At 43.8% G+C, this 25,303-nt stretch overlaps 2 protein-coding genes across 3 annotated transcripts; one reads left to right on the forward strand and one right to left on the reverse strand.

Moving 5' to 3' along the window:
• Positions 1–5,212: 5,212 nt before the first annotated feature.
• Positions 5,213–7,088, reverse strand: LOC308115840 (ubiquitin-protein ligase E3A-like). Its single transcript, XM_080473643.1, has 4 exons — positions 6,907–7,088; positions 6,742–6,815; positions 6,521–6,664; positions 5,213–5,494 (listed from the first exon to the last, which is right to left on the reverse strand). The coding sequence occupies exons 1-4, from the start codon at positions 6,979–6,981 to the stop codon at positions 5,374–5,376; spliced, it is 414 nt and encodes a 137-aa protein (XP_080329769.1). The 5' UTR covers positions 6,982–7,088; the 3' UTR covers positions 5,213–5,373.
• A 5,613-nt stretch (positions 7,089–12,701) lies between these two features.
• On the forward strand, positions 12,702–20,074 carry LOC308115418 (E3 ubiquitin-protein ligase TRIM21-like). 2 transcript variants are annotated; one of them, XM_080472897.1, is made up of 3 exons: positions 12,702–12,791; positions 17,599–17,624; positions 17,841–19,634. In XM_080472897.1, the coding sequence occupies exon 3, from the start codon at positions 17,850–17,852 to the stop codon at positions 19,518–19,520; it is 1,671 nt and encodes a 556-aa protein (XP_080329023.1). In that variant the 5' UTR covers positions 12,702–12,791; positions 17,599–17,624; positions 17,841–17,849; the 3' UTR covers positions 19,521–19,634. The 2 variants fall into 2 exon arrangements, with proteins under 2 accessions (XP_080329023.1, XP_080329022.1); XM_080472896.1 differs by lacking the exon at positions 17,599–17,624 and having other exon boundaries at positions 12,714–12,791; positions 17,841–20,074.
• Positions 20,075–25,303: the final 5,229 nt, after the last annotated feature.

A 25,303-nucleotide genomic window follows, 5' to 3' on the forward strand; every position in this document is an offset into this window, starting at 1 on the left:
CAAATGAAAACCTGAAAAAAAGCCAGAACACTTGACTAATCTCAGACCCAGAGAACCTCTCAATCCTCTCTTAGGGACTGGAAGAGGTTGTTGCCTCACAACTCCATGACCACCTCAAACCAAACCAGCTCTTCCAAAGTTTCTATCTGGTTTCCGGCCTGCACACCCTCCCTCCTCATCCTCCCTCCTCATCCTCCCTCCACACCCTCCCTCCTCATCCTCCCTCCTCATCCTCCCTCCTCATCCTCCCTCCTGACCCTCCCTCCTCATCCTCCCTCTTCATCCTCCCTCCTGACCCTCCCACCTCATCCTCCCTCCACACCCTCCCTCCTCATCCTCCCTCATCCTCCCTCTTCATCCTCCCTCCTCATCCTCCCTCCTCACCCTCATCCTCCCTCCTCACCCTCCCTCCTAATCCTCCCTCATCCTCCCTCCTCACCCTCCTTAACCCTCCCTCCTCATCCTCGCTCCTCACCCTCCCTCCTCACCCTCCTTCCTCCTGACCCTCCCTCCTCCCTCCTCACCCTCCCTCCTTAACCCTCCTCCCTCATCCTCCCTCCTCATCCTCCTCACCCTCCCTCATCTTCCCTCCTCACCCTCCCTCCTCATTCTCTCTCACCCTCCCTCCTCATCCTCCTCTCCCTCCCTCCTCACCCTCCTTAACCCTCCCTCCTCATCCTCCCTCCTCACCCTCCCTCCTCACCCTCCCTCCTCATCCTCCCTTATCCTCCCTCCTCACCCTCCTTAACCCTCCCTCCTCACCCTCCCTCCTCTCCATCCCTCCTCATCCTACCTCCTCATCCTCCCTCCTCCCTCCTCACCCTCATCCTCCCTCCTCATCCTCCCTCCTCACCCTCATCCTCCCTCCCTCCTCACCCTCCCTCCTCATCCTCTCTCCTCACCCTCCCTCCTCACCCTCCTTAACCCTCCCTCCTTATCCTCCCTCACCCTCCCTCCTCATCCTCCCTCCTCACCCTCATCCTCCCTCCTCATCCTCCCTCACCCTCCCTCCTCACCCTCCCTCCCTCACCCTCCCTCCTCATCCTCGCTCCTCATCCTCCCTCCTAACCCTCCCTCCTCACCCTCCATCCTCATCCTCACCCTCCCTCCTCATCCTCCCTCATCCTCCCTCCTCACCCTCCTTAAAACTCCTCCCTCATCCTCCCTCCTCATCCTCCTCACCCTCCCTCCTCATCCTCGCTCCTCACCCTCCCTCATCTTCCCTCCTCACCCTCCCTCCTCATCCTCCCTAACCCTCCCTCATTCTCTCTCATCCTCCCTCCTCACCCTCCTCCTCATCCTCCTTAACCCTCCCTCATTCTCCCTCATCCTCCCTTATCCTCCCTCCTCATCCTCCCTCTTCACCGTCCCTCATCCTCCCTCCTCATCCTCCCTTATCCTCCCTCTTCACCGTCCCTCATCCTCCCTCCTCATCCTGTTCGACCTTTCTGCAGCATTTGACACCGTCACCCAGTGATGTCGGCACCGTGTTAATTAGTACTGCGTTACTCTCATATGACCACGTTTTTCAGTAACAAGTAATCCAACGAGTTACTATCTCCAAACCAGTGATCAGATTAAAGTTACTGTGCGTTACTATTGTAGAGTCTCACAGGACGACTTTCTTGTTTGTGAAGCCGTTTTATTATTAAGCAGAGCCTCCTTCCTACACACACACACACACACACACACACACACACACACACACACACACACACACACACACACACACACACACACACACACACACACACACACACACACACACACGCAGTCTCTGCAGGCACACTTGACCCGCCCCCTTCTTCACTCTCAGCCAATCACAGGCCAACTCGCTCTAATACATTCAAGTCACACAAAAGAATCGGAATAAATAAACAAATGTAGCCAGGTTGAAGATTGTGTAAAATAATGTTTTTTTTTCATGTATTTCATTTAAGTTAAAATGTCAATTTCAAGTCTGTGATTTTTTAGTTCCTTTTTATTTCAATCGCAGCAATGCTTCAGGTTGTTCTGTTTTGATTGGTTGTGTGAACCTTCACCTGTGACGGGGAAAGGAGCGTCAGAGATCAGGTGAAGGGAGTGGTTGATTTAATTAGGAGGTCAGCTGGAGACTCGAGGCGCGTTGGTGATTGAGACACACCGGTCCGCACACAGGGAGCGAAGCGGGTGTTTTGCGTGCCGCGGTGGACAGATCTGTCGGTGAGACGATCTGGGAGAGGACTGTGAAAGGACAGCTGGATGCGCAACAGATAACTTCCACCCGAAGTTGCGATCTGTGGCTTTGACAGCTGGAAGATGACGCATAGTTCAGTGAGTGATTGATTCACCTCACCACCGGCCAGCGGCTTCAGGGGCAGCCACCACAGCTGAGCAGGTAGCTCACCCTGCTGTTTCCCACCTGGAGACAGCAAGACGCAACCAGATAGCTCTGAGTGACCGGATAACTCAGAGTTCCTCTGGCAGCGGGAAGGACGCTCCGCTGGTGCTGCAGTGGCGCCGATCAGCTGTTCCCGGACTGAGCCTGTCAGACGGGTAGGAGGGAATCCTTCCAGTTCTGTGGGACCAGGTACCACTTTGTTTTGTTTTTTCTCCTCCTCAGGGAGGAAAGGACTGAGGATATTCCTTATTTTGCTGTGTGGAATCCCGGGCAACGAAGCAGGCCTGCGCTTTGAGTTTTGGGGTTAAAATGATTATGAACTAATTACCAGTGTGCACACTGTGATAGAAAATACATTTTATTTAACCTGATTATATCAATTGGATAATTTTGAGTTATTGTGAATTGTTGCCAGTGTCTTTTGTTTACGCACCTGTTTAATGGAGTTTGTTTTTTTATTAAAATGGGAATGATTTTAGTTAACTGTTTTCCAGGAAGTATTCATTTCAAATAAGTAGTTGTGCCGTTAGTGTAAACAATATCAGAAGCCCAAGCACAGAAAGACACAAAAGATAGACAAGTTAGACTTATCAAAATACGAGAGTTATGTGTCACAGAACTCGGAGCCCTTTCCAATAGAGAATAGGAATAGCTGGGCTACACAAACAAATAAAGAATGCAACAAGAGACTACAACTACATCATCAGATAAATAAAAACCAGTAATAGTAAAAATCAGTCAGATATAAATACAAAGAATGAAGGTCAAAGGTTAAATATGTATCAGCAGGAGGCCAGGCAGTGACCAGAACTGAGTTTTTGGTCAAACCAGTTGTTATTTCTATGGTGGGGGATGTCAGTAGCTGCTAAAAGTAACTAAAATGTTACTTGTAACCAGTTACTTTTACAGTAAAGTAACTAATTTACTTTTTGAAGGAGTAAACTACTCATCAGTAATTGCATTACTTTTTCAAGATAACTGTGGCAACACTGACAGTGACACATATTACTGCTGGAAAACCATTAGAAAGTGAATTTTGCACAATATGATTATTAACGTAAACCACACGGCTGGACGACACTCATTAAGGCGCTTCAAACAAAGTTTGTAAATTTGTTTTTACCTTTATTTACTTTGCATAATAGTGGCTTTACAGAGGAGTTTCACATTACCTTGCACGTTCTTCATGTACCTGAGATATTTGGCTAAGAAACATTCTCCGTGGATGTTTTTATTCAGAAAAGCATTTCACCTTTGGTGACTGCACCTACACTGGTAGCAGCCACAGCGTGTCGGCAAATCAACCCGTAGGAACAGAAGGCTTTTTTCTTTCAAAGTGATGTGAAAGTCTGAACCGAGTCAGTGAAAACTTGCTAGAAGCCTGCCGGCTTTGGAAAACAAACTCAAGCCAGGTCGACAACAAACAGTGTTCAAGACATACATAATAAAAGAGGCACATCACTACGTGGGAATAGTTAAAATAGGTTTAAGTTTGGCGGCGTGCTCGTCATCACACACAAGTTTCAATTCAAAGTTGCCTGTGAGACTTGTTTGAATCCGCAGTAATACAAAAGGCTTCCCTTCAATAGCCTACATTGGCAATTGCACCCAAAGAGCACCATAATGCCCAGAGCCTGAAAACACTGCTCTGCAAAATAAAACAACTTCAAACTGAATTAATAAATATTTTGTGTGTGCTCAGTGTAAGTGCACTTTCACAGTCTATTACATCAAATATTATTAATGTCATCAAACAAAAGCACACGTGAAAAATGATCAAAACAAACTAGCAGGCTTCGGTTTTGACCTCTTTGGGGAATCGAGTGACTCTACAGAAGGCGAGGCGTCAGCAGGGAGGACTAACGGTGGCGTTCACAGCGAGGCAGCATCCACAAGCAGTTTGTGCGAAATCAGTCTTTAAAAAATCAGACACATGACGGCACTCCTGTCAATGTGAAGCTTCTTCTTTTAGTTAATGAATGATTGTGGAAGTTTCAGCAGTTTTTAGCAGAGTAAAACCTAAATGTTGATAAAAATAAAGAAAAATTAAAGATTTTTTTCAATTAAATGTTGCATGTTTCTTTGTTAACTTGTCACCATTGTTTTGTTGTGTGAATATTGTGCCAAACAATGTGATTAATTGCGGGAAATCAAATGCTAAATTGTGATTAAACAGTCAATCGATGCCCAGAACTAGTAAATAGTGTCACCAAATGGTCGACAATTTGAAAACTTAATACTATTGAACTGAAGTAAAAATGTCCACCAATAAACATTTTCTAATCCAATTCAGTTAAACAGCAAAATTCTCAGCAAACATGCATTTGATTTCCACTAAATTAATTTAATTGTTTTGTCTGACTGCATACGAGTTTTCATGAGGTCAAGAAAACGACAACTTTTTCCAATGTAGTTCGCAATAAATGTCTATAAGTGGTACTGGTGTTTAGTTGAATAAGAAGGTTCTTGGTGTCAATTGATAATAATAATAATGATAATTACTTGAAAGTTGATGTGTGTTTGGTTCAGTGTGTTTACTGCTGTTCAGAGGTAAAAAAGCTTCACGGCTGCACTGACAGAACATATAGAACATATGGACCATATAGAACATATGGAACATATAGAACATATAGACCATATAGAACATATAGACCATATGGAACATATAGAACATATGGACCATATAGAACATATAGAACATATAGACCATATAGAACATATAGAACATATAGACCATATAGAACATACAGAACATATAGAACATATAGAACACACAGCATAGAGGTGGAGGATGAGACCCTCCATGTCTGGACGTCAGGCTGTGATTTAAGATGCTGCCTTACTGCAACAGTTTGACTAGGCACAGAGTTTTTTCAGCATTTTCTTAAATAACTTTTCTCATTGCGATTTTGTCTGTTTTTCTTTCTTTTTTTGAAACTCCCTTCTTGTCTCTGTTGTCAAAAAGCGGTTGTAAAACCTTCTTTGCGGCTCCGTCACAGCATCCCAAAGCCTTTGGCGTAGGTGATGGCCTTGAGCAGTCGTTCCCTCAGTTTGTCCTTGGAGGAGTACTCGGGGAGCAGCAGGGCGTTGAAACAGGTGTGGGAGGTCGGCAGCCTGCCGGAGAAAAGGACACGACAGTTTGAGTGAGAAACTTGACGAAACCAAAAACGTCAGTCAAGAGTAAGAAAATGTCTTGGAAAAGCTTCTTGACAGTAACTGTCAAACCCAAGATGTTAAACGACTCTCAAGAGTCAGGACCTGCATTCCTCAGTATTTGTCACTGCATGGATGATCATATTTGCAATTTTACACAGAAATTCAAGTAGCACGGTGTACAATCCATCCAGACTCAGTAAACTAGCAAGTCATGTGACCGGCTGCAGCAGATCAACTACCGAAGCTCAGAATTCACTGTTTCATGACATTACAGCAAAACGGAGGCGTTTCGGAGTTTGGTCTCGCTTTGTCATCTTAAAATGGATCCTTTAAAATTTGGACAGAATTGTGCAAGTTACTGAAAATGTGCTCAACCGTTCAACTGGAGTTACATCAGTCAGTGGGAGGAAGATGCTCTACAACCTGGATGTTAGCGCTCATTTAAAGAAAGAGATTTATCAACTGACATCCCAGGTCAACCACAACGTGCAGACAGCAGCAGGACGCTCAGAGCAGCGATTCATGCACCAGGAGTCGTTCTGCTTGAATTTAAAAACGACTCATTAATTCAGGATTCACCAGACTCTGGTTGTTTAGTGAAATAGTAACTGATCTGCTTCTCACTGGGGATGTTTGCTCAGGATTCTAGTAACGGTGAAGCTATTAGCTCAATTAGTGGGACGGGGAGACGGCGGCTCCACTGGAGCATCAGGTAAAGTAACTATGTGAGTAACTGAACTCCCAGTTACTAGTGTGTGGAGCGCCATTAGCATTAGCATAACGTTGAGGGGGGGGGGGGGGGGGGGGACTGCGACGTTACGAAGCATCAGAGGGACAAATGTATCGTCCTCCTTCAGTCTCCATCATGAATCTTCAGTCAAAGTGAAGCAGAAGTTGGACACACTTTGGTTTTAAATGAGCAACCGGAACCTTTTTAACGCGTGTTGGAACATTTCCCTGCCGGGTGGGTCCAGACCTCCTGACCTGTCCGTGTCGGAGCCGTTCTTAGCGATGATCATTTTCAGTTTTCCCAGGCCTCCCACTGGCGCTCTGTCTGTGCCGGTGGTGAACTGGAGAAACAGCCGCTTCTGCTCCTCTCCGAAGGAGTGAATGGTTTCCCAGAAGTCTCTGCAAGCGCCAAGATCAAACTGTGAGACGCCTCCACACCAAAACAGAAAGTGCTCCACTGAATCAGCTCCGCCTACTTGATGACTCGGCTGTCTCGGCTGTAGCCTCCGTCGTACTCCGTCGTCTTCTCAAGAGCTTCAAAGTCCAGCTTCTGAGGGGCGACAAAGTGTAGAGCGGTTAATAAAGAAACGAGCCACCTGCGAGAAACAAAGACGAAAATAAATCAGGACACGTGTCCTCACCCTGCTTCCACAGATGAGCAGCTCGACTTCCTCTGGTCGGAACAAGTATTTGAGCGGGGACTCGTTGGTGACCATCAGGAAACCTTTCTTAAAGGCTTTGAATTGTCTCTCAACGCTTGTGTTCAAGACGTAGTCAGCGTACAGATCTATGAACTCCTGACAACGAACCACACATGCAAAGAGCAGGAGGGAAAAAAATGAAACGCTTTTCAAGTGCTAGTGCACCGTTTTCTCTTTTTTCCAGCAATAAATCTGAGAGTTCTGTGTTTGGGGAACCTGCAGGATGTGAAATCAGCCAAGACAAGAAAAAGTTGTCAATATTTTCTGCCACAATTAAAATAAATCATGTAAACCCTTTCAATTAATGTGAAACTGAAACAATAAAATAAAAAATACATTTATTACTGAAACTAAGAATATTTTTTGCATTTGAAAAACTTTGACGAAAGCAACACATTTCTGGAAAGTTACAATAGAGGCCCAAAAAGACTGTAAAGAGCATAAAATATCAGTAACTGTAAACATGCCCAATCCACTAATCCATCTTCTGGACTGTTTTATTCAACTCGGGGTTTCCAGGTGCTGGAGTCAAACTCTGCTGATGAGGAGCGAATGCAGGGAACATCGCGGACAAACACAGAGAACCAGAGTCACAGATGAATTGACTTTCACTAATACTGTCCATTTTGCAGGGCAGTGAGCCCAAACAGGCTCAGGGAGAACATGCAGTCTCACTGGTCCTGTTACAGCCTCTTATGTAACAAGTTGTTATGAAATATGTTGTAATGAAACCCAAAATGTAATAACTGCTGAATAATGTAAAAAGATTTAACAAGAATTTAAATGGGATCTTAATATGTTTAATGGTATACATTATTTTGTACTGGTGATTGGAGACATAGATTACAGATTATAGAGAACAGAAGACTATACATGACTTGGGCAACAGCAATCCTACATGAATACCTCAGACTGTATATAGATATATACGTTAGAAAACAACAACTAATAGTCCAAACTTTACTCATTCTTTCAATATTATTCAAATTGAAGCAGTTCCAAGTCCATAAATCAATCATAATTCACTTTATGATGTAATAAAACTATAACAATATTAGTGGAAAAATATTTTTTTCTGCCCCATAATGTAATATTTAAAGTTTTACATTTTGGGCTCAGCCTCTTGTTACATTATTAACCAGTTTTTACATTTCGGGTTAAATGACATTATATAATCTAACAATCCGGGTGGTTGTTACACATGGGGTTTTAACAAGCCTCTGGCCGCCGCCTCTGGCCGCCGCCTCTGGCCGCCGCCTCTGGCCGCCGCCTCTGGCCGCCGCCTCTGGCCGCCGCCTCTGGCCGCCGCCTCTGGCCGCCGCCTCTGGCCTCTGCAGCCTGACCTCAGAAGAGTTAATGATGCTTTGTTTGACTCTCGGATCGTGACACCAGTATGTTTATGAACCAAAGGTAAAAACCACAACAAACTATAAAATTCAAATGGAATTACAACTTTTGAGGGGAGGAAAGAGTTCAAACAAACTACGATATAAATCTGTAGCTGAAATGATAAACCTGCCATTAGTTTGATCTCCCACACTAATCCTCTTTTCTCCTCTTTTCTCCTCTTTTCTCCTCTTTTCTCCACTTTTAATTGACATTTGGAAGTTGCAATGAACAGGAGGCAGGACCAGTGTGTACTTTGAGGGCTCACCAAAGTGAAATGAACTTGTTAGGAAACGCTGGTATGAATCTAGAATTCTGGCTCTCCCTGACATGCATGTATTGGCGGACAAATTCATGAAGCTCCGGCTGAATTCCAGGCTGCTGGTGAATAATAACAGGCCTGTTTTAGTTATTCTTCATTTTGTTTTTTGCTTAATTGTTAAAGAAACTATAAAACTCCTTGTTTGACATTATTGTTAATGCTCATCTTAGACCCATTCTGACTGATATTACACTTCCTCTTCAGGAACTAATGTTTACACACCAGCGTTTTACTATTGTGAGGACATATTGACAACATGGTTTGACTCATGCTCCTTTTCCACTTTTGTCCACCTGATAGAAAAGGCTGAGGATTCATACAACATGATCACTAGGTGGGGTGTACTTAAATTACTCTTTCATCAGTGCAGCATTTTTACATGGAGGTTCACAAAATGTGATTTGATCCCACAGTCCAAAAACATACATTTGAGGTAAATTAGTTGCAGGCAGGTGTGAATGTGAGTCTGTCCCTGTGATGCACTGCTGACTCCTCCTGGACACAGCCGGCCTTCACCCATAGTGGGAAAAAGACATTTAGAAGTTCGAGTTGCATAGAAATATGGATTTGGTGATGTTCCAACTCATTCTTGCTAATACATAGTACTTAAGACAATCAGATTATTATTATTATTGTTTTTTACAATCTTCATGGAATTGAAACCCTGCAAAAATATGTTTGACCACTTGAGGGCAGCAAACACCAGAGAGACTTCAAACTGCTTCAGTAGAGCCTCACATTGTGCTGCTCTAGGCCTAGACTGCTGAGGGGATTTCCTCTCTCCCGTTAAAGGGAGGAACTCTACATTTGGAGCTTCTGTTTCTTGTCTTTCTTTCTTTCTCTCTGTGTAACAACATTACTGGAGCCACCAGATACTGCCGCCGTCTGTTTTTCTCCCTGACAGGAGGGGAGCAGGATCCAGGGGATCAGACCCAAGACTCCCAGAGTGGAGTTACCACGGTCCTACTACCCGACCCCACCACAGCACCGGGACCCCACCGCAACGGCACGGCCCTTAAACTCCAGACTGAGATTGGTTCATCATCAGACCAACGCTCATCATAGACTTTTCTTAGTATTTGTACTTCTCTGGCCTGTCTGCCACTCTCTCTCTCCCTCTTCTATTCCTCTCTCTCCCTGTCCTATCCCATGTACTTCTCCCCCCAACCGGTCAAGGCGGATGGCCGTCCTTCCAGAGTCTAGGGTCCGCCCCATGGTTTCTTCCTGAAGAGGGAGTTCTTGAACTTCTCTCCATGCGAGGGAGTTTTTCCTGGTTTCCACTGTTGCTTGTTACATCTGCTGCTCTGGAAGGTTTAGTTAGGTTCTGTTGTTCTCTATCATTGTAAGAGGCTCTGAGGTGTTTGGTGATGTGATTTAGCGCTTTACAAATAAAATTGAATTGAATTGAACTGAATTTTCTTCATTTATTTATTTGAAGCACATGTTGATGCTCCCAGGGAGAAGTATTTTTGGCTAAAAGAGGTTCCCTGTTCCAGCAGACAGTCTGGCTTTAATAGCAGCAAAAACAAAGTGAACAAAGTAAAGCTGCATATTGTAAACATCAACCAACCAACCAGCCCCTATAGCGCTCTCACTATAGGGGTTAATGAAACTTGTGTTAGTTGCATTTTCTCCCGTTTCTTCAGAAAGGCCTGATTCATCCAACAGTCCAAAAACATGCACTAAAGGTTAACCGGTTAGTGAATTGCTTGTAGATAATGTGAGTGTGTGTGATTGTTTCCATTTGACCTGTGCCTTCACCCAGTCAGCCAGGATCGGCTCCAGCCCCTTGAGGGCTCCACAGCTTTGTGAAAGTAAATGGAAGAGCAAAGTTGTGATAACATGCTACCCAGCTCTATACAACAAAGATTTGACTAGTTTAGTGATTCCAAACATTTCTTTTTTTTTGGAGGCCCCCGAAGAAATCCTGCAGAGCCCCTCTCCAAACACTACACTGATATATAACCACTCTCATGAGCAAAACCCGGAGGGAAGCGTCCTACAAGTTCCCAGGCTGAAAAGTGTCTCACTGCTGTTTTCTTAAATGGGGTGATATTATCCAGTGTTTCAACACTTTCACATGGTCTCGATGCTCCAGAAACGTTCTATTCAAAGTTTATTGCCCCAAATCCAGCTTTTCCTTGATTTTCCTCCATTTGAATATTGGATCATAGGAGCTGCATTCAGAATCTGCTGTGTCTGTGTGTGCTGGACTGGCTCCGCCCACACATGCCCATCTTGGGAAGAGGAGGAAGTACTTCCTCTTGTGGTGCCATGTGCCTGAGCAGAGCTGCCTAACTGTGGGAGGAGTCAAAGGGAGGGCCTACCTTGATTGTCATTGGCTAAACCCCTGATGACACTATATAGGGTTTGATTTCTGATTGGCTGGTTGGAGCAACACACTTTTTAAAACCTGAAACAAGCCAGAGAGAGAGAGGACCAGTGATGCCTGTAACGCATTAATAATTAATCTAATGCGTTGTTACTATTTCCAAACCAGTAATATTATATATATAGATTACAGTTACTTCTCCATGTCACTGTGCTATTCACTCACTATCATAACGTCCCGCAGGACGAGTTTCTGTCTGCAAAGCTGCTTTATTATCAAACAGAACCGGCCGCTCCTCCACTCTCCTTCAAACTGACTCAGACACATGATGCAGTGCCTGCATGCAGTCTCTGCACTCACCTTCCCCGCCCCCTTCTCCACTCTCAGCCAATCACAGGCCAACTCGCTCGAACAGTGCATTCAGGTAACACAAAAGAATCAGAATAAATATAGAGATAAATGGTGAAACAACAGACTACAACTAAACCTCCAGCTAAATAAATACATAGTAATATTAAAAATCTGATAATAAAAGCCTGAGTCAGATATAAATACAACAAAGAATGAAGGTTTAAATGTTAGAATATGTATAAGCAGGAGGCCAGGCAGTGATCAGCAGAGTTTTTGGAAGTCCGTAGAGCCAGGTATAAACTCTGGAGAGATCAGGCTTTCTCAGCCGCTGGCCCCAGACTCAGGAACAAACTGCCCCCCTGACTTAAGAACCACCAACCTTGGCCTCTTCAAATCCAGGCTCAAAACCCATTTATTCAGACTGGCTTTTAATATTCAGTAATATGGTGAAATTAAATTAAATTAAATTGAATTGAATTGAATTGAATTGAATTGAATTGAATTGAATTGAATTGAATTGAATTGAATTGAATTGAATTGAATTGAATTAAATTAAATTAAATTAAATTGTCAATAAAGTGTATGTTTTTACTCTTGTTCTCTTTTTATTCATTTCATTCTCATTTTACTGTCTGATTTGAACAGAAAGCACTTTGGTCATCTCGAGGGCTTTATAAATAAATGTTGATTGATTGATTGAATCAGTTTGATTAGTTTTTCTTTATGCACACAAACAGTCCTGAAACAAACCAGCGGTTGAAATACAACAAGAGGTGCATTTTTGTGAAAGCAGAAGAAATCCAAAAGTGTAGTGAAACATCAACCGAGTGTCCTGATGTTTGAACCCATTGTTTTGAAAAACACAAAGTAATCCCATTTCAGAAATGAGACAAACCAAACGAGACAAACCGCTTAATTTTCTCTTTGTGCATCAAAGATGATCAATATGAGCTCCGGTTTGTTTTTACTGAACACATGTTTCTGCAACCTTGACCACCAGGAGAGACATTTGTCCCTTTGACAATGGAATATCACAAGCTTCAATATATTGTTTTGCTCTGTGACTCAAAACTGTAGTTTATGTTGCATTGAGGAATTTAAGGAAAGAAGAGAAGAGGAAGTGAGAAATGTCTTGTCTGTCTGTCCACATTGAATCAAACCGTTTTTATGAAAGGAGTCAGGAAGTCCACTTTATTTATGACATATTAAAACATTATTTCATTCAGACGTCACACTTATCTGCTCTGGTTGCAAGAAAAGAGTAAATTGTTGAAGTTTTAGTGCAATAAAATAAAAAAGGTGTAAAGCTGAGAGGAGGAGCCAGAAAGAGGAGGTCCTCCGGCTCCCTCTGGCTCCCTCAGTTCTTCAGACAAACGTTTCAGTTTGGGTGTGAGGGCCTTTCTACTGATTTCACTTGGATTCGATCAAATACTGGTGAGTACTGCTGCTCTCGTTTACACTAACTTTCAACAAGCACATTGAAGTCAAAGTCCACCAACTTTCAGGGAAAAGTCGAAAAGTACAAACTCTGGGATGCAGCTCAGGTGGAAAATTCTATTTTGAAGGTTTTTGACTGGTGTTTATCAATCCGGGTAAAACAGAAAGAAATGACTTGACAGAAAGTCCTGCTATATAATGACTAAATGTGTTGCGCAGCTCGAATTAAATCGAAAGTGAAAGTGTTGCAGCTCACACGTAAACAACTGGAGCAGCAACGGTCAGTATTCTAGAATGATCCAGAGAAACTTTCTCCGTTTTGACGTTCTTTTTTTAAGACCAACCGGCAGACAGAATTCACAGCAAACATCCACAACATGTGTTTGATTTTCTTCTCCGTGGCGTCAATAGACGTAATACACGGACACGCCTCGTTGACTGTGGACGGTGAACAGAGCCGCAAAGTCAACAGGGGCGCACCGTGCACACTGTCATGAGTAAGCTGGAACATGCATGCGCAGTACACGGCGTCATGTGCGCGAGACAGACCATTCTTCGTGAGAATAAAAGACATATGATAATTATACTAAATATATATGGACAAATACTAGCAGTATGAAACATATACAAAACATCAATTAGAAATAATAAGTAAAAGTACATTGTACAGGATTTATTTTCTCCCAAATATTCTGAAATCTCATCCGTGGACGAGTTGTCCAGATGAGTTGTCCTGCAATCCTCGTTGACTGGCGCTGCCGCCTCACGACGCCATCTTGGATGGGTCACCCCGCGCACCCTGTGCATTTTCTTCTGAGAGCGCGCGCAAGAGAGAGAATAACTTATTTATTTACAACATGTAAGAAGTGTACGTGTGAAAAGAGTTGCAGAAAGCAAGGAGGCAATTTAATGTGAGTAGACTCATGATGCTCACAGCTGTATGGGACATATCAAATATAAATACTCACATCATCGGGCTGAGGTTCACTTTCAGGGTAAGGCTGAGAAAGGTTCACTGGTCTGGTCGGCTCTCGTCAGAATTCCTTCAAGTTTTTGGAAACAAAACAGGGACAAAGTTGCTTGTTCTGGGTTAACTCCGCTTGACTCTAGTGCTACCCGACAGTGAGATGCCCCATCCAATATGGTGGTGACGCGGGTTTACTCTGCAGCACGGATGAGACGTCTACCTATACTTAAATAAAATTCTTAGCAGTGTAAACTTTAAAATGGAGTCATGAAGTATTTGTAGGAAAAAGCCTTTAAAGCTGGAACCTGCAGGCCAAAACTTATGGAGGGCTGATTGTGCCAACATTAAATAAATAAATAGACCATTAATTAATTAACTAAATGTGTCAATCATTTATTAAAATTGGAAAACAATTAATTAAATGTGTTATTAATTCATTAAAATATCAATTCAATTTATGTAAAACACATATATTAATATTTCACTATTTCATTAATTATTTATTTGCCTAAATGTGTCATTAATTAATTAAAATTGGAATTTAATATATAAATGTGTCTAATTAATTAAAATATGAATTATTTTATGTAAAAACATTTAATCATTTCACTATTTAATTAATTATTTCATTGTCTGGTGTTGCACGGCTTCATGAATGAATTTTATCTGTCAAACTCACTCATCAAACTCAGTGGGCGGGGCCAATGCTGATCGAGTCAAACCCATTGCGTTGGTCTGAAGAGTTTCCGAACATGACGCTCCATTACCAGAGGATCTGCATGAACTTTAGGTCTTTTCCTGAGATGAGCTCCCACAAAAACAGACTGTGACCAAGATTCAAACTTCACCAAGTGAACCACTAGAATGGATTCTACAGTTTCAAAACACGGCGGTTACAATCATAGACGCCACATCGCCATCTTGGTCTGGTCGCCGTTCTGCTCAGTGTGACCGTTTGACAGGGGCGATGAAGTGTCAGCGACTTTAATCAATCAGAACTCGCTGAATACTAAACTGATCTTCACCTGGTTTTCTTTCCTGCAAACGTCATACATGTAGATCTGATACAGGACATAAAATTAATTAAAACATTTTCTTTATTCATTTTAGGCATATGGCACTTTACATGAGTACAATCATATACTTAACCAATATCCATATAGTCCGTATATATACACATGCAAATTCACACACACATATGTACAGTATATATATATATATATATATATATATATATATATAGTAAACATTTATAAAGAATAAATAAGGTCTGCATTCATACACTTTCATTCAGACAGTGCTCCCCTTCCTCTCTTGGTTCTGAAGTCCAGATTCCTCCTGTAATCAAACCTTCCCCTCTGTCAGTAAAAACTTTCTGTATGTTGTCTATTAGTTGTTTATTTCTGGCTTTGTGCATTAATTTTGCTGTTTAAACTTCAACCAGAGTTTAGTAGGGCAGAATCAATATGTAAGGCATTAGTGTGGTCCTGGAAGCCTTCTGAACCAGTCTGATGGCTCTTTTCTGGAGTGTGCACGACGGTCGGAGTGATGATTTGTAGGTGTTTCCCTAAACTTCACCACAGTAATTCAAATATGGAAGTATTAATGAACAGTATAGGATATGTAGTGCTTTAGATTGATAGAAATCCTCAAGTTAAACACAAGAAGAGGACACCACCCTGCCTTAAACCTCTTTATAATGTAATGTAATGTAATAGTTTATATTGCAAATGTTTTCTGATGGCCATGGCCTCCAACGTGAGAGCAACACGTCCATATTCAGCCTGGTCTTCCTCACATCTTCTCTCCAGCAGATCCAGCAGCATCTTGTTCAGGCTTGTTCAAATATTGACAAGCAGCTATTGAAGATATTTACAAGAGTCATTTCCAAAACTTCCACTGGACAACATTAAGACTACCTTTGCAATGTATGTGGATGAGGGAGCAGTACATTTGGAGTCTCTGAGGTATTTGTATTTCTTTGGACCATGTGGGTGGAGTCTTCTTCTCTCGCCTCTCCACTTCTGTTAGGGTGAAAGAATTACAAGTGAATAATACAGCCTGTGACACCATGATAAAATGTGCTGCTCAGTAGTAATATTTTGGTTTATTTCTACAATAGCATTCTTGACTCAGTTGTAATCTAAGTCTGTATTGTGGAACGTGATTTATATAGTCTCAGTTGGACTAATAGCAGGTGAACAAGCTGTAAACAAAGTGTAACTGGGCGTCTTTTCGCAAAACCACAAATTCTTTTAGACCTTTCACTTGCTGTATGATTCTGTAGTTCTTACAATACTTTTCTTCCTTTCTTGACACACTCGTATTAACGAATGCCGAACAGGAATACTTCGTATATGACTACCATCTACACGGTGGACCTCGGCGGGTCTCTTTTATTGTTCTCAAAATCACGTGGTCCAGCCACCACGTAACCAAAAACACAAAAAATTACACAGCAATCCTACCCTTAACCTACACTATTTCAATACTGCCCGTCGATCGGCCACACAGGGAAAAAATCTCGATCACGTCAGTTTTCAAGTCGTTCGGCCTCTACGAGGAACAGTCTCGATCACTTTTATCTTATTTCTTCTAGGTCGATCAGCCCTCAACGGGAACAGTCTCTATCACCTTAAAACATATGCAAAGTTTTTTATTACTTGTATTCTGTCACAGGTATTTTATCATTACCATTATTCTTTAAGTCGTGGGATGACAGACCAGACTAGATCACAATTTAAAATTTTCAATCTTACCAGTTATTTTGAGGCGCGCCGTGAAACCAGTCTGGTCTGAGGGTCCGCACGTTGTCTCCGACACCAATCACATCGGGGTCACCAAATTGAAGGAAAAACAGTCATTAATGTGTTCTTTTATTGATGAGGAAACGAGTGGAATTAATCACACAGTTTCACTGATCATTACCTTAAGCAGAATACATGGAATAAAAGCGAGATCTCGGGCTCAAGCACCAGTCTGTCCGGGAGGATCAGGCTTCCATGGTCAGGAGCCCAGAGTACACGAAAACGTTGGTTTATAAGCATTTCTTTCACCCCTCCCTGCACATATGGTGTGGATATCACATCTCGTGTTCTGTCCCGAGAAATTGTAGATATCACAATCGTACTTTCTTCAGACAAGCAGGATGTCAGGTCGACATATGTTGCAAACTGGTGCCTGTAGTTGCATTCTCCCATATATGGTCATGTTATTAACAGCTCTGAGCAAAAGCGATACTGTCATGGGACGGAACTGAGGCTCAAGTGCAGACAGCAAAACAGGAGACACAGAATTTGATTTACGGATTTATTCAAACTAAGGAAGAGCGGAAACAAGAAAAACCTACGCAGGCAAAAACTAATACTAAGAAGAAAACAGAAAACGATCGGGAAACTCCTGACGGAAAACTACTAGAAAACAAAGTACAAATGATCGCAGCCAAAGAGGGCAGGCGGAGGAGTCTGGCACAGGAGTGGGGAGACTCAGCTGCAGAGTGGGAAGGTTGGAGGGGATCGTAGTTCCAGGCAGGAGGCAGACAGGAATCCAGTTACGCATAGGACCAGGCTGAAGTACTTTACGGTTTGGCGGCGGTTAGTGGTCATGCCGTGTTTATATAGGAGGTGCAGGTGGTGAGGCCACTCCCCGCCGCAGCTGGAAGCAGTTGAGTTTATTGAAAGTGCGAGGTCATGCCCATGAGAGAGGAGGCCACCAGATGGTGCCAACGGACCAAATTAGGGTTGAGAAGTGGAGGGCCTGACAGATACAAGCGGATTATACTGGTATGTAAGCTAGTGCGTTGATAAGTCATAACACCTATTTCTTCCTTTACTGCAGAGATCCTGAGTTCTGAGAAGTGACAGGTTAGTGTGAAGAGAAACGTTCCAGCTCACATTTCACATGGAACTTTGTTTTCCTGTCAGACAATTTCAGCTTGTTCATCATCGATTTTGTACAAATGTCAATATTTTTTTTCTCTCCTCTATTTCTGTGGACATTTCTCAACACTGTTATCAGGAGTAAGATCACTGTCTGTTCTGCTGTTTCTGTTGTGTTCACTCTCTGTCTCTTGTCCTCAGAGTGTGAAGATGTCTGCTGCCAGCAATCTGCCCTCTGAAGATCAGTTTCTGTGCTCCATCTGTCTGGACGTGTTCACTGATCCAGTCTCCACACCCTGTGGACACAACTTCTGCAACCAGTGCATCAGCCAGTACTGGAACTCCAAGGTCAAATGTGACTGTCCCCTGTGTAAAGAGTGTTTCTACAAGAGACCTGAGCTGAGGGTCAACACTTTGTTCTCTGAGGTTGTTGCTCAGTTCCGACATGGAGCTGAACACAAAGTCAGCAGCAGCAGCAGCTCAGAGCAACAAGCTGCTGGACCAGGAGAAGTTCCCTGTGACATCTGCACTGGAACCAAAGTGAAGGCCCTCAAGTCCTGCCTGGTGTGCCTGGTCTCCTACTGCCAGACTCACCTGGAGCCTCATCTGACAGTTCCAGTCCTGAAGAAACATCAGCTGATGGAGCCTGTGGAGAACCTGGAAGGCAGGATGTGTCCGAAGCACCAGAAACCTCTGGAGCTGTTCTGTAAGAGCGAGCAGACCATTGTCTGCATGATGTGCACTGTTTTAGAGCACACGACTCACCAGGTTGTTCCTCTGAGTGAAGGATGTGAAGAAAAGAAGACGGAGCTGAGGAAGACGGAGGCTGAAATGAAGCAGATGATCCAGAAGAGACGAGTGAAGATGGAGGAGATCAGAGAGAGTCTGAAGAAGAGTAAAGCTGCTGCAGACAGAGAGAAAGCAGAAGGTGTTGAGGTGTTCACTGCTCTGATGGAGTGGGTGGAGAGAGCTCTGAAGCAGCTGAAGGAGAAGATTGAAGAGGAAGAGGAAGCCAGAGAGAAACAGGCTGAAGGTCTCCTCAAAGGCCTGGAAGAGGAGATCTGTGAGCTGACGAAGAGGAGCTCAGAGGTGCAGCAGCTCCTTCTCTCTGAAGACCAGCTCCACCTCCTCCAAGGCTTCTCCTCCCTGAAAGCAGCTCCACCCACCAAGGACTGGACGGAGGTCAGCGTCCGACCATCATCATATGAGGGGACTGTGGAGAGAGCTGTGGCTCAGCTGGAGGAGACTCTCAGCACGGAGATGAAGAAGCTGATGAAGAAGCTGAAGAAGAAGCAGTCTGAGGCTGAGCTGAAGAAGAAGCAGCAGTTTGCAGTGGATGTGACTCTTGATCCTGATTCAGCTCATCCTGAACTCATCCTGTCTGATGATGGAAAACAAGTGAGCCATGGTGATGTGAGGAAGAAGCTTCCAGACAACCCAGAAAGATTTTCTCATTGTAGTATTGTTTTAGGAAAACAAAGTTTCTCTTCAGGTAAATTTTACTTTGAGGTTCAGGTTAAAGGAAAGACTGGCTGGACTTTAGGAGTGAGCAAAGAGTCGATCAACAGGAAGAGATATATCACACTGAGCCCTGAAGAAGGTTTCTGGACAATACACTTGAGAAATGGAAATCAGTACGTTGCTTGTGGGAACTGTTCTCTTGATCTGTCTCTGAGGTTTGTTCCTGAGAAGGTGGGGGTGTTTGTGGATTACGAGGAGGGTCTGGTCTCTTTCTATGATGTAGATGCTGCAGCTCTGATCTACTCCTTCACTAGCTGCTGCTTCACTGGCAAACTCCTCCCGTTCTTCTGTCCGTTTGGTAATGGTGCTGGTAAAAACTCTGCACCTCTGATCATCTGTCCTGTCAGTCAAACTGTCTGATCAGGTTTTATCATTAAACGTCACCAACAACGAATAAACTGGTGAGAAAGTGAGAGATTAACTGGGATTCATGGGGAACAATTGTGTGTCCGGAGGAGTTTTCAAGGAGATATGTTGGACAAAATAATACTGAAATAGTTTAGTCAAACATGAGGACATGGAGGACATCCTAAGCAGCTGCTTCATCCGCTCAGGGAAACCTTCAGTCACGTGTTTAAACAGCAGTCATGTGGCTATACAGTATATATGGTAGTAGCAGATGATCACTGCAATAAGTTCCTGGACTTCTTTCCTACTAAAATCCACAGCAGCCGCACTGCCCAGTGTCCTGCTCCCACTCCCATCGGCCTGACCACCGGGACACAGTTCAAGATCTTCCAGCTTCTTTGCTCCTTCCTCCTTGTTTCCCAGCAGGAGATCCAGGACAGTGTCAGGAAGATGAAGTCCACCTCGAGCCCTGAACCGTCGCCTGGTCAAGACTCACTTCTTCACTTTTGCACCTGTTGTCACCGCCATGGTCAGTCAGTGTCTCCAGTCTGGCTCCGTTCCCTCCCAAATGAAAACCTGAAAAAAAGCCAGAACACTTGACTAATCTCAGACCCAGAGAACCTCTCAATCCTCTCTTAGGGACTGGAAGAGGTTGTTGCCTCACAACTCCATGACCACCTCAAACCAAACCAGCTCTTCCAAAGTTTCTATCTGGTTTCCGGCCTGCACACCCTCCCTCCTCATCCTCCCTCCTCATCCTCCCTCCTCACCCTCCCTCCTCATCCTCCCTTATCCTCCCTCCTCACCCTCCTTAACCCTCCCTCCTCATCCTCCCTCCTCATCCTCCCTCATCCTCCCTCTTCATCCTCCCTCCTCATCCTCCCTCCTCACCCTCATCCTCCCTCCTCACCCTCCCTCCTAATCCTCCCTCATCCTCCCTCCTCACCCTCCCTCCTCAACCTCCTTAACCCTCCCTCCTCATCCTCGCTCCTCACCCTCCCTCCTCACCCTCCATCCTCATCCTCACCCTCCCTCCTTCCTCCTCACCCTCCCTCCTTAACCCTCCTCCCTCATCCTCCCTCCTCATCCTCCTCACCCTCCCTCATCTTCCCTCCTCACCCTCCCTCCTCATTCTCTCTCACCCTCCCTCCTCATCCTCCTCACCCTCCTTAACCCTCCCTCCTCATCCTCCCTCCTCACCCTCCCTCCTCACCCTCCCTCCTCACCCTCCCTCCTCATCCTCCCTTATCCTCCCTCCTCACCCTCCTTAACCCTCCCTCCTCATCCTCGCTCCTCATCCCTCCTCACCCTCCCTCCTTAACCCTCCCTCATCCTCAGGATGAACAGGATGTGGAGGGAGGATGAGGAGGGACCTCATCCTCCCTCCTCATCCTGTTCGACCTTTCTGCAGCATTTGACACCGTCACCCAGTGATGTCGGCACCGTGTTAATTAGTACTGCGTTACTCTCATATGACCACTTTTTTCAGTAACAAGTAATCCAACGAGTTACTATCTCCAAACCAGTGATCAGATTAAAGTTACTGTGCGTTACTATTGTAGAGTCTCACAGGACGACTTTCTTGTTTGTGAAGCCGATTTATTATTGAGCAGAGCCTCCTTCCTACACACACACACACACACACACGCACACGCACACACACACACACACACACACACACACGCGCAGTCTCTGCAGGCACACTTGACCCGCCCCCTTCTTCACTCTCAGCCAATCACAGGCCAACTCGCTCTAACACATTCAAGTAACACAAAAGAATCGGAATAAATATACAAATGTAGCCAGGTGTAAAATTGTGTAAAAGAATGTTTTTTTTTCATGTATTTCATTTAAGTTAAAATGTCAATTTCAAGTCTGTGATTTTTTAGTTCCTTTTTATTTCAATCGCAGCAATGCTTCAGGTTGTTCTGTTTTGATTGGTTGTGTGAACCTTCACCTGTGACGGGGAAAGGAGCGTCAGAGATCAGGTGAAGGGAGTGGTTGATTTAATTAGGAGGTCAGCTGGAGACTCGAGGCGCGTTGGTGATTGAGACACACCGGTCCGCACACAGGGAGCGAAGCGGGTGTTTTGCGTGCCGCGGTGGACAGATCTGTCGGTGAGACGATCTGGGAGAGGACTGTGAAAGGACCGCTGGATGCTGTTTTCCAGGAAGTATTCATTTCAAATAAGTAGTTGTGCCGTTAGTGTCAACAATATCAGAAGCCCAAGCACAGAAAGACACAAAAGATAGTCAAGTTAGACTTATCAAAATACGAGAGTTATGTGTCACAGAACTCGGAGCCCTTTCCAATAGAGAATAGGAATAGCTGGGCTACACAAACAAATAAAGAATGCAACAAGAGACTACAACTACATCATCAGATAAATAAAAACCAGTAATAGTAAAAATCAGTCAGATATAAATACAAAGAATGAAGGTCAAAGGTTAAATATGTATCAGCAGGAGGCCAGGCAGTGACCAGAACTGAGTTTTTGGTCAAACCAGTTGTTATTTCTATGGTGGGGGATGTCAGTAGCTGCTAAAAGTAACTAAAATGTTACTTGTAACCAGTTACTTTTACAGTAAAGTAACTAATTTACTTTTTGAAGGAGTAACTACTCATCAGCAATTGCATTACTTTTTCAAGATAACTGTGGCAACACTGATAGTGACACATATTACTGCTGGAAAACCATTAAAGTGAATTTTGCACAATATGATTATTAACGTAAACCACACGGCTGGACGACACTCATTAAGGCGCTTCAAACAAAGTTTGTAAATTTGTTTTTACCTTTATTTACTTTGCATAATAGTGGCTTTACAGAGGAGTTTCACATTACCTTGCACGTTCTTCATGTACCTGAGATATTTGGCTAAGAAACATTCTCCGTGGATGTTTTTATTCAGAAAAGCATTTCACCTTTGGTGACTGCACCTACACTGGTAGCAGCCACAGCGTGTCGGCAAATCAACCCGTAGGAACAGAAGGCTTTTTTCTTTCAAAGTGATGTGAAAGTCTGAACCGAGTCAGTGAAAACTTGCTAGAAGCCTGCCGGCTGTGGAAAACAAACTCAAGCCAGGTCGACAACAAACAGTGTTCAAGACATACATAGTAAAAGAGGCACAACACTACGTGGGAATAGTTAAAATAGGTTTAAGTTTGGCGGCGTGCTCGTCATCACACACAAGTTTCAATTCAAAGTTGCCTGTGAGACTTGTTTGAATCCACAGTAATACAAAAGGCTTCACTTCAATAGCCTACATTGGCAATTGCACCCAAAGAGCACCATAATGCCCAGAGCCTGAAAACACTGCTCTGCAAAATAAAACAACTTCAAACTGAATTAATAAATATTTTGTGTGTGCTCAGTGTAAGTGCACTTTCACAGTCTATTACATCAAATATTATTAATGTCATCAAACAAAAACACACGTGAAAAATGATCAAAACAAACTAGCAGGCTTCGGTTTCGACCTCTTTGGGGAATCGAGTGACTCTACAGAAGGCGAGGCGTCAGCAGGGAGGACTAACGGTGGCGTTCACAGCGAGGCAGCATCCACAAGCAGTTTGTGCGAAATCAGTCTTTAAAAAATCAGACACATGACGGCACTCCTGTCAATGTGAAGCTTCTTCTTTTAGTTAATGAATGATTGTGGAAGTTTCAGCAGTTTTTAGCAGAGTAAAACCTAAATGTTGATAAAAATAAAGAAAAATTAAAGATTTTTTTCAATTAAATGTTGCATGTTTCTTTGTTAACTTATCACCATTGTTTTGTTGTGTGAATATTGTGCCAAACAATGTGATTAATTGCGGGAAATCAAACGCTAAATTGTGATTAAACAGTCAATCGATGCCCAGAACTAGTAAATAGTGTCACCAAATGGTCGACAACTTGAAAACTTAATACTATTGAACTGAAGTAAAAATGTCCACCAATAAACATTTTCTAATCCAATTCAGTTAAACAGCAAAATTCTCAGCAAACATGCATTTGATTTCCACTAAATTAATTTAATTGTTTTGTCTGACTGCATACGAGTTTTCATGAGGTCAAGAAAACGACAACTTTTTCCAATTCAGTTCGCAATAAATGTCTATAAGTGGTACTGGTGTTTAGTTGAATAAGAAGGTTCTTGGTGTCAATTGATGATAATAATAATAATTACTTGAAAGTTGATGTGTGTTTGGTTCAGTGTGTTTACTGCTGTTCAGAGGTAAAAAAGCTTCACGGCTGCACTGACAGAACATATAGACCATATGGACCATATGGACCATATGGACCATATAGACCATATGGACCATATGGACCATATAGACCATATAGAACATATGGACCATATAGACCATATAGAACATATAGACCATATAGAACATACAGAACATATAGAACACACAGCATAGAGGTGGAGGATGAGACCCTCCATGTCTGGACGTCAGGCTGTGATTAAAGATGTTGCCTTACTGCAACAGTTTGACTAGGCACAGAGTTATTTCAGCATTTTCTTAAATAACTTTTCTCATTGCGATTTTGTCTGTTTTTCTTTCTTTTTTTGAAACTCCCTTCTTGTCTCTGTTGTCAAAAAGCGGTTGTAAAACCTTCTTTGCGGCTCCGTCACAGCATCCCAAAGCCTTTGGCGTAGGTGATGGCCTTGAGCAGTCGTTCCCTCAGTTTGTCCTTGGAGGAGTACTCGGGGAGCAGCAGGGCGTTGAAACAGGTGTGGGAGGTCGGCAGCCTGCCGGAGAAAAGGACACGACAGTTTGAGTGAGAAACTTGACGAAACCAAAAACGTCAGTCAAGAGTAAGAAAATGTCTTGGAAAAGCTTCTTGAGGACTTCCGGTCACGTGAGGGTGAAGATGGCTGCGTGAGAGCTCGGCTCCAGACTGGACTTCCACTTATCCCTCTTTAAATCAGGAGATTTTGTGTTTAAGTGTCCCTCGGCACGTTCCAATGTCAGGGGGAGACGAAAAGGGCCGCAACATGGCGTTGAGGAGCAAGAGGAGAGACACAGATGTGGAGGATGTAGCTAGCGCTGGCGCGGCTACGCTAGCAGAAACGGCCCCGCTAGCTCTTGTTCGGGACACCATAAGCGAGACGATGACCAAAGCAATGACAGAACTGGAAAACAAGATCTCGAAACAGCTATCGGAGTTCCAGTTTAAGTTTCAACTGGATGTAAAGAACCAGCTTGGTGAGATGAGAGCAGACATTAACCGGAGGATGGAGGAGGCCGCGGGGAAAACAGAGACCGTGTCACGCCGAACGGACGAGGCCGAGGGGCGCATTGAAGAGGTGGAATCACTCGGCACGGAGGTTGATGAGGCTCTAAAGGAGCTGCGCCTGACTCAGCTCGAATTGAAATCAAAGATAACAGAGCTCGAAGGACACTCCCGCCGCAACAACGTCCGAATTTACGGTATTAAAGAAGGCGCCGAGGGGACCTCTGTGGCCCATTTCATTGAAAACCTTATAAAAACGGAACTGAATGAGAGCGCCGTAATGAATGACCTGGGTATTGAGCGTGCACACCGTGCGCTTGGACCTAAACCTGCAGATACGGCCCCTCCCAGATCCACTATTGTAAGATTTCTGAAATATTCAACAAAAGAAAAGATCATCAGTGCGGCGTGGAAAAAGCCCATTACGGTGGAAGGGAAGCGGATATTCTTTGACCATGACTATGCGACCGGAGTGATTGAAAAACGTAAAGCATACCTGCCAATCAAGAAGGCTTTGAAGGCGGCGGGCATCAGATTTCACACACCGATGACCCGGATGCGTGTATTCCCA

This window comes from Lipophrys pholis, assembly GCF_963383615.2.
Source record: "Lipophrys pholis genome assembly, chromosome: 10".
In the NCBI taxonomy this organism is placed as follows: Eukaryota; Metazoa; Chordata; class Actinopteri; order Blenniiformes; family Blenniidae; genus Lipophrys; species Lipophrys pholis.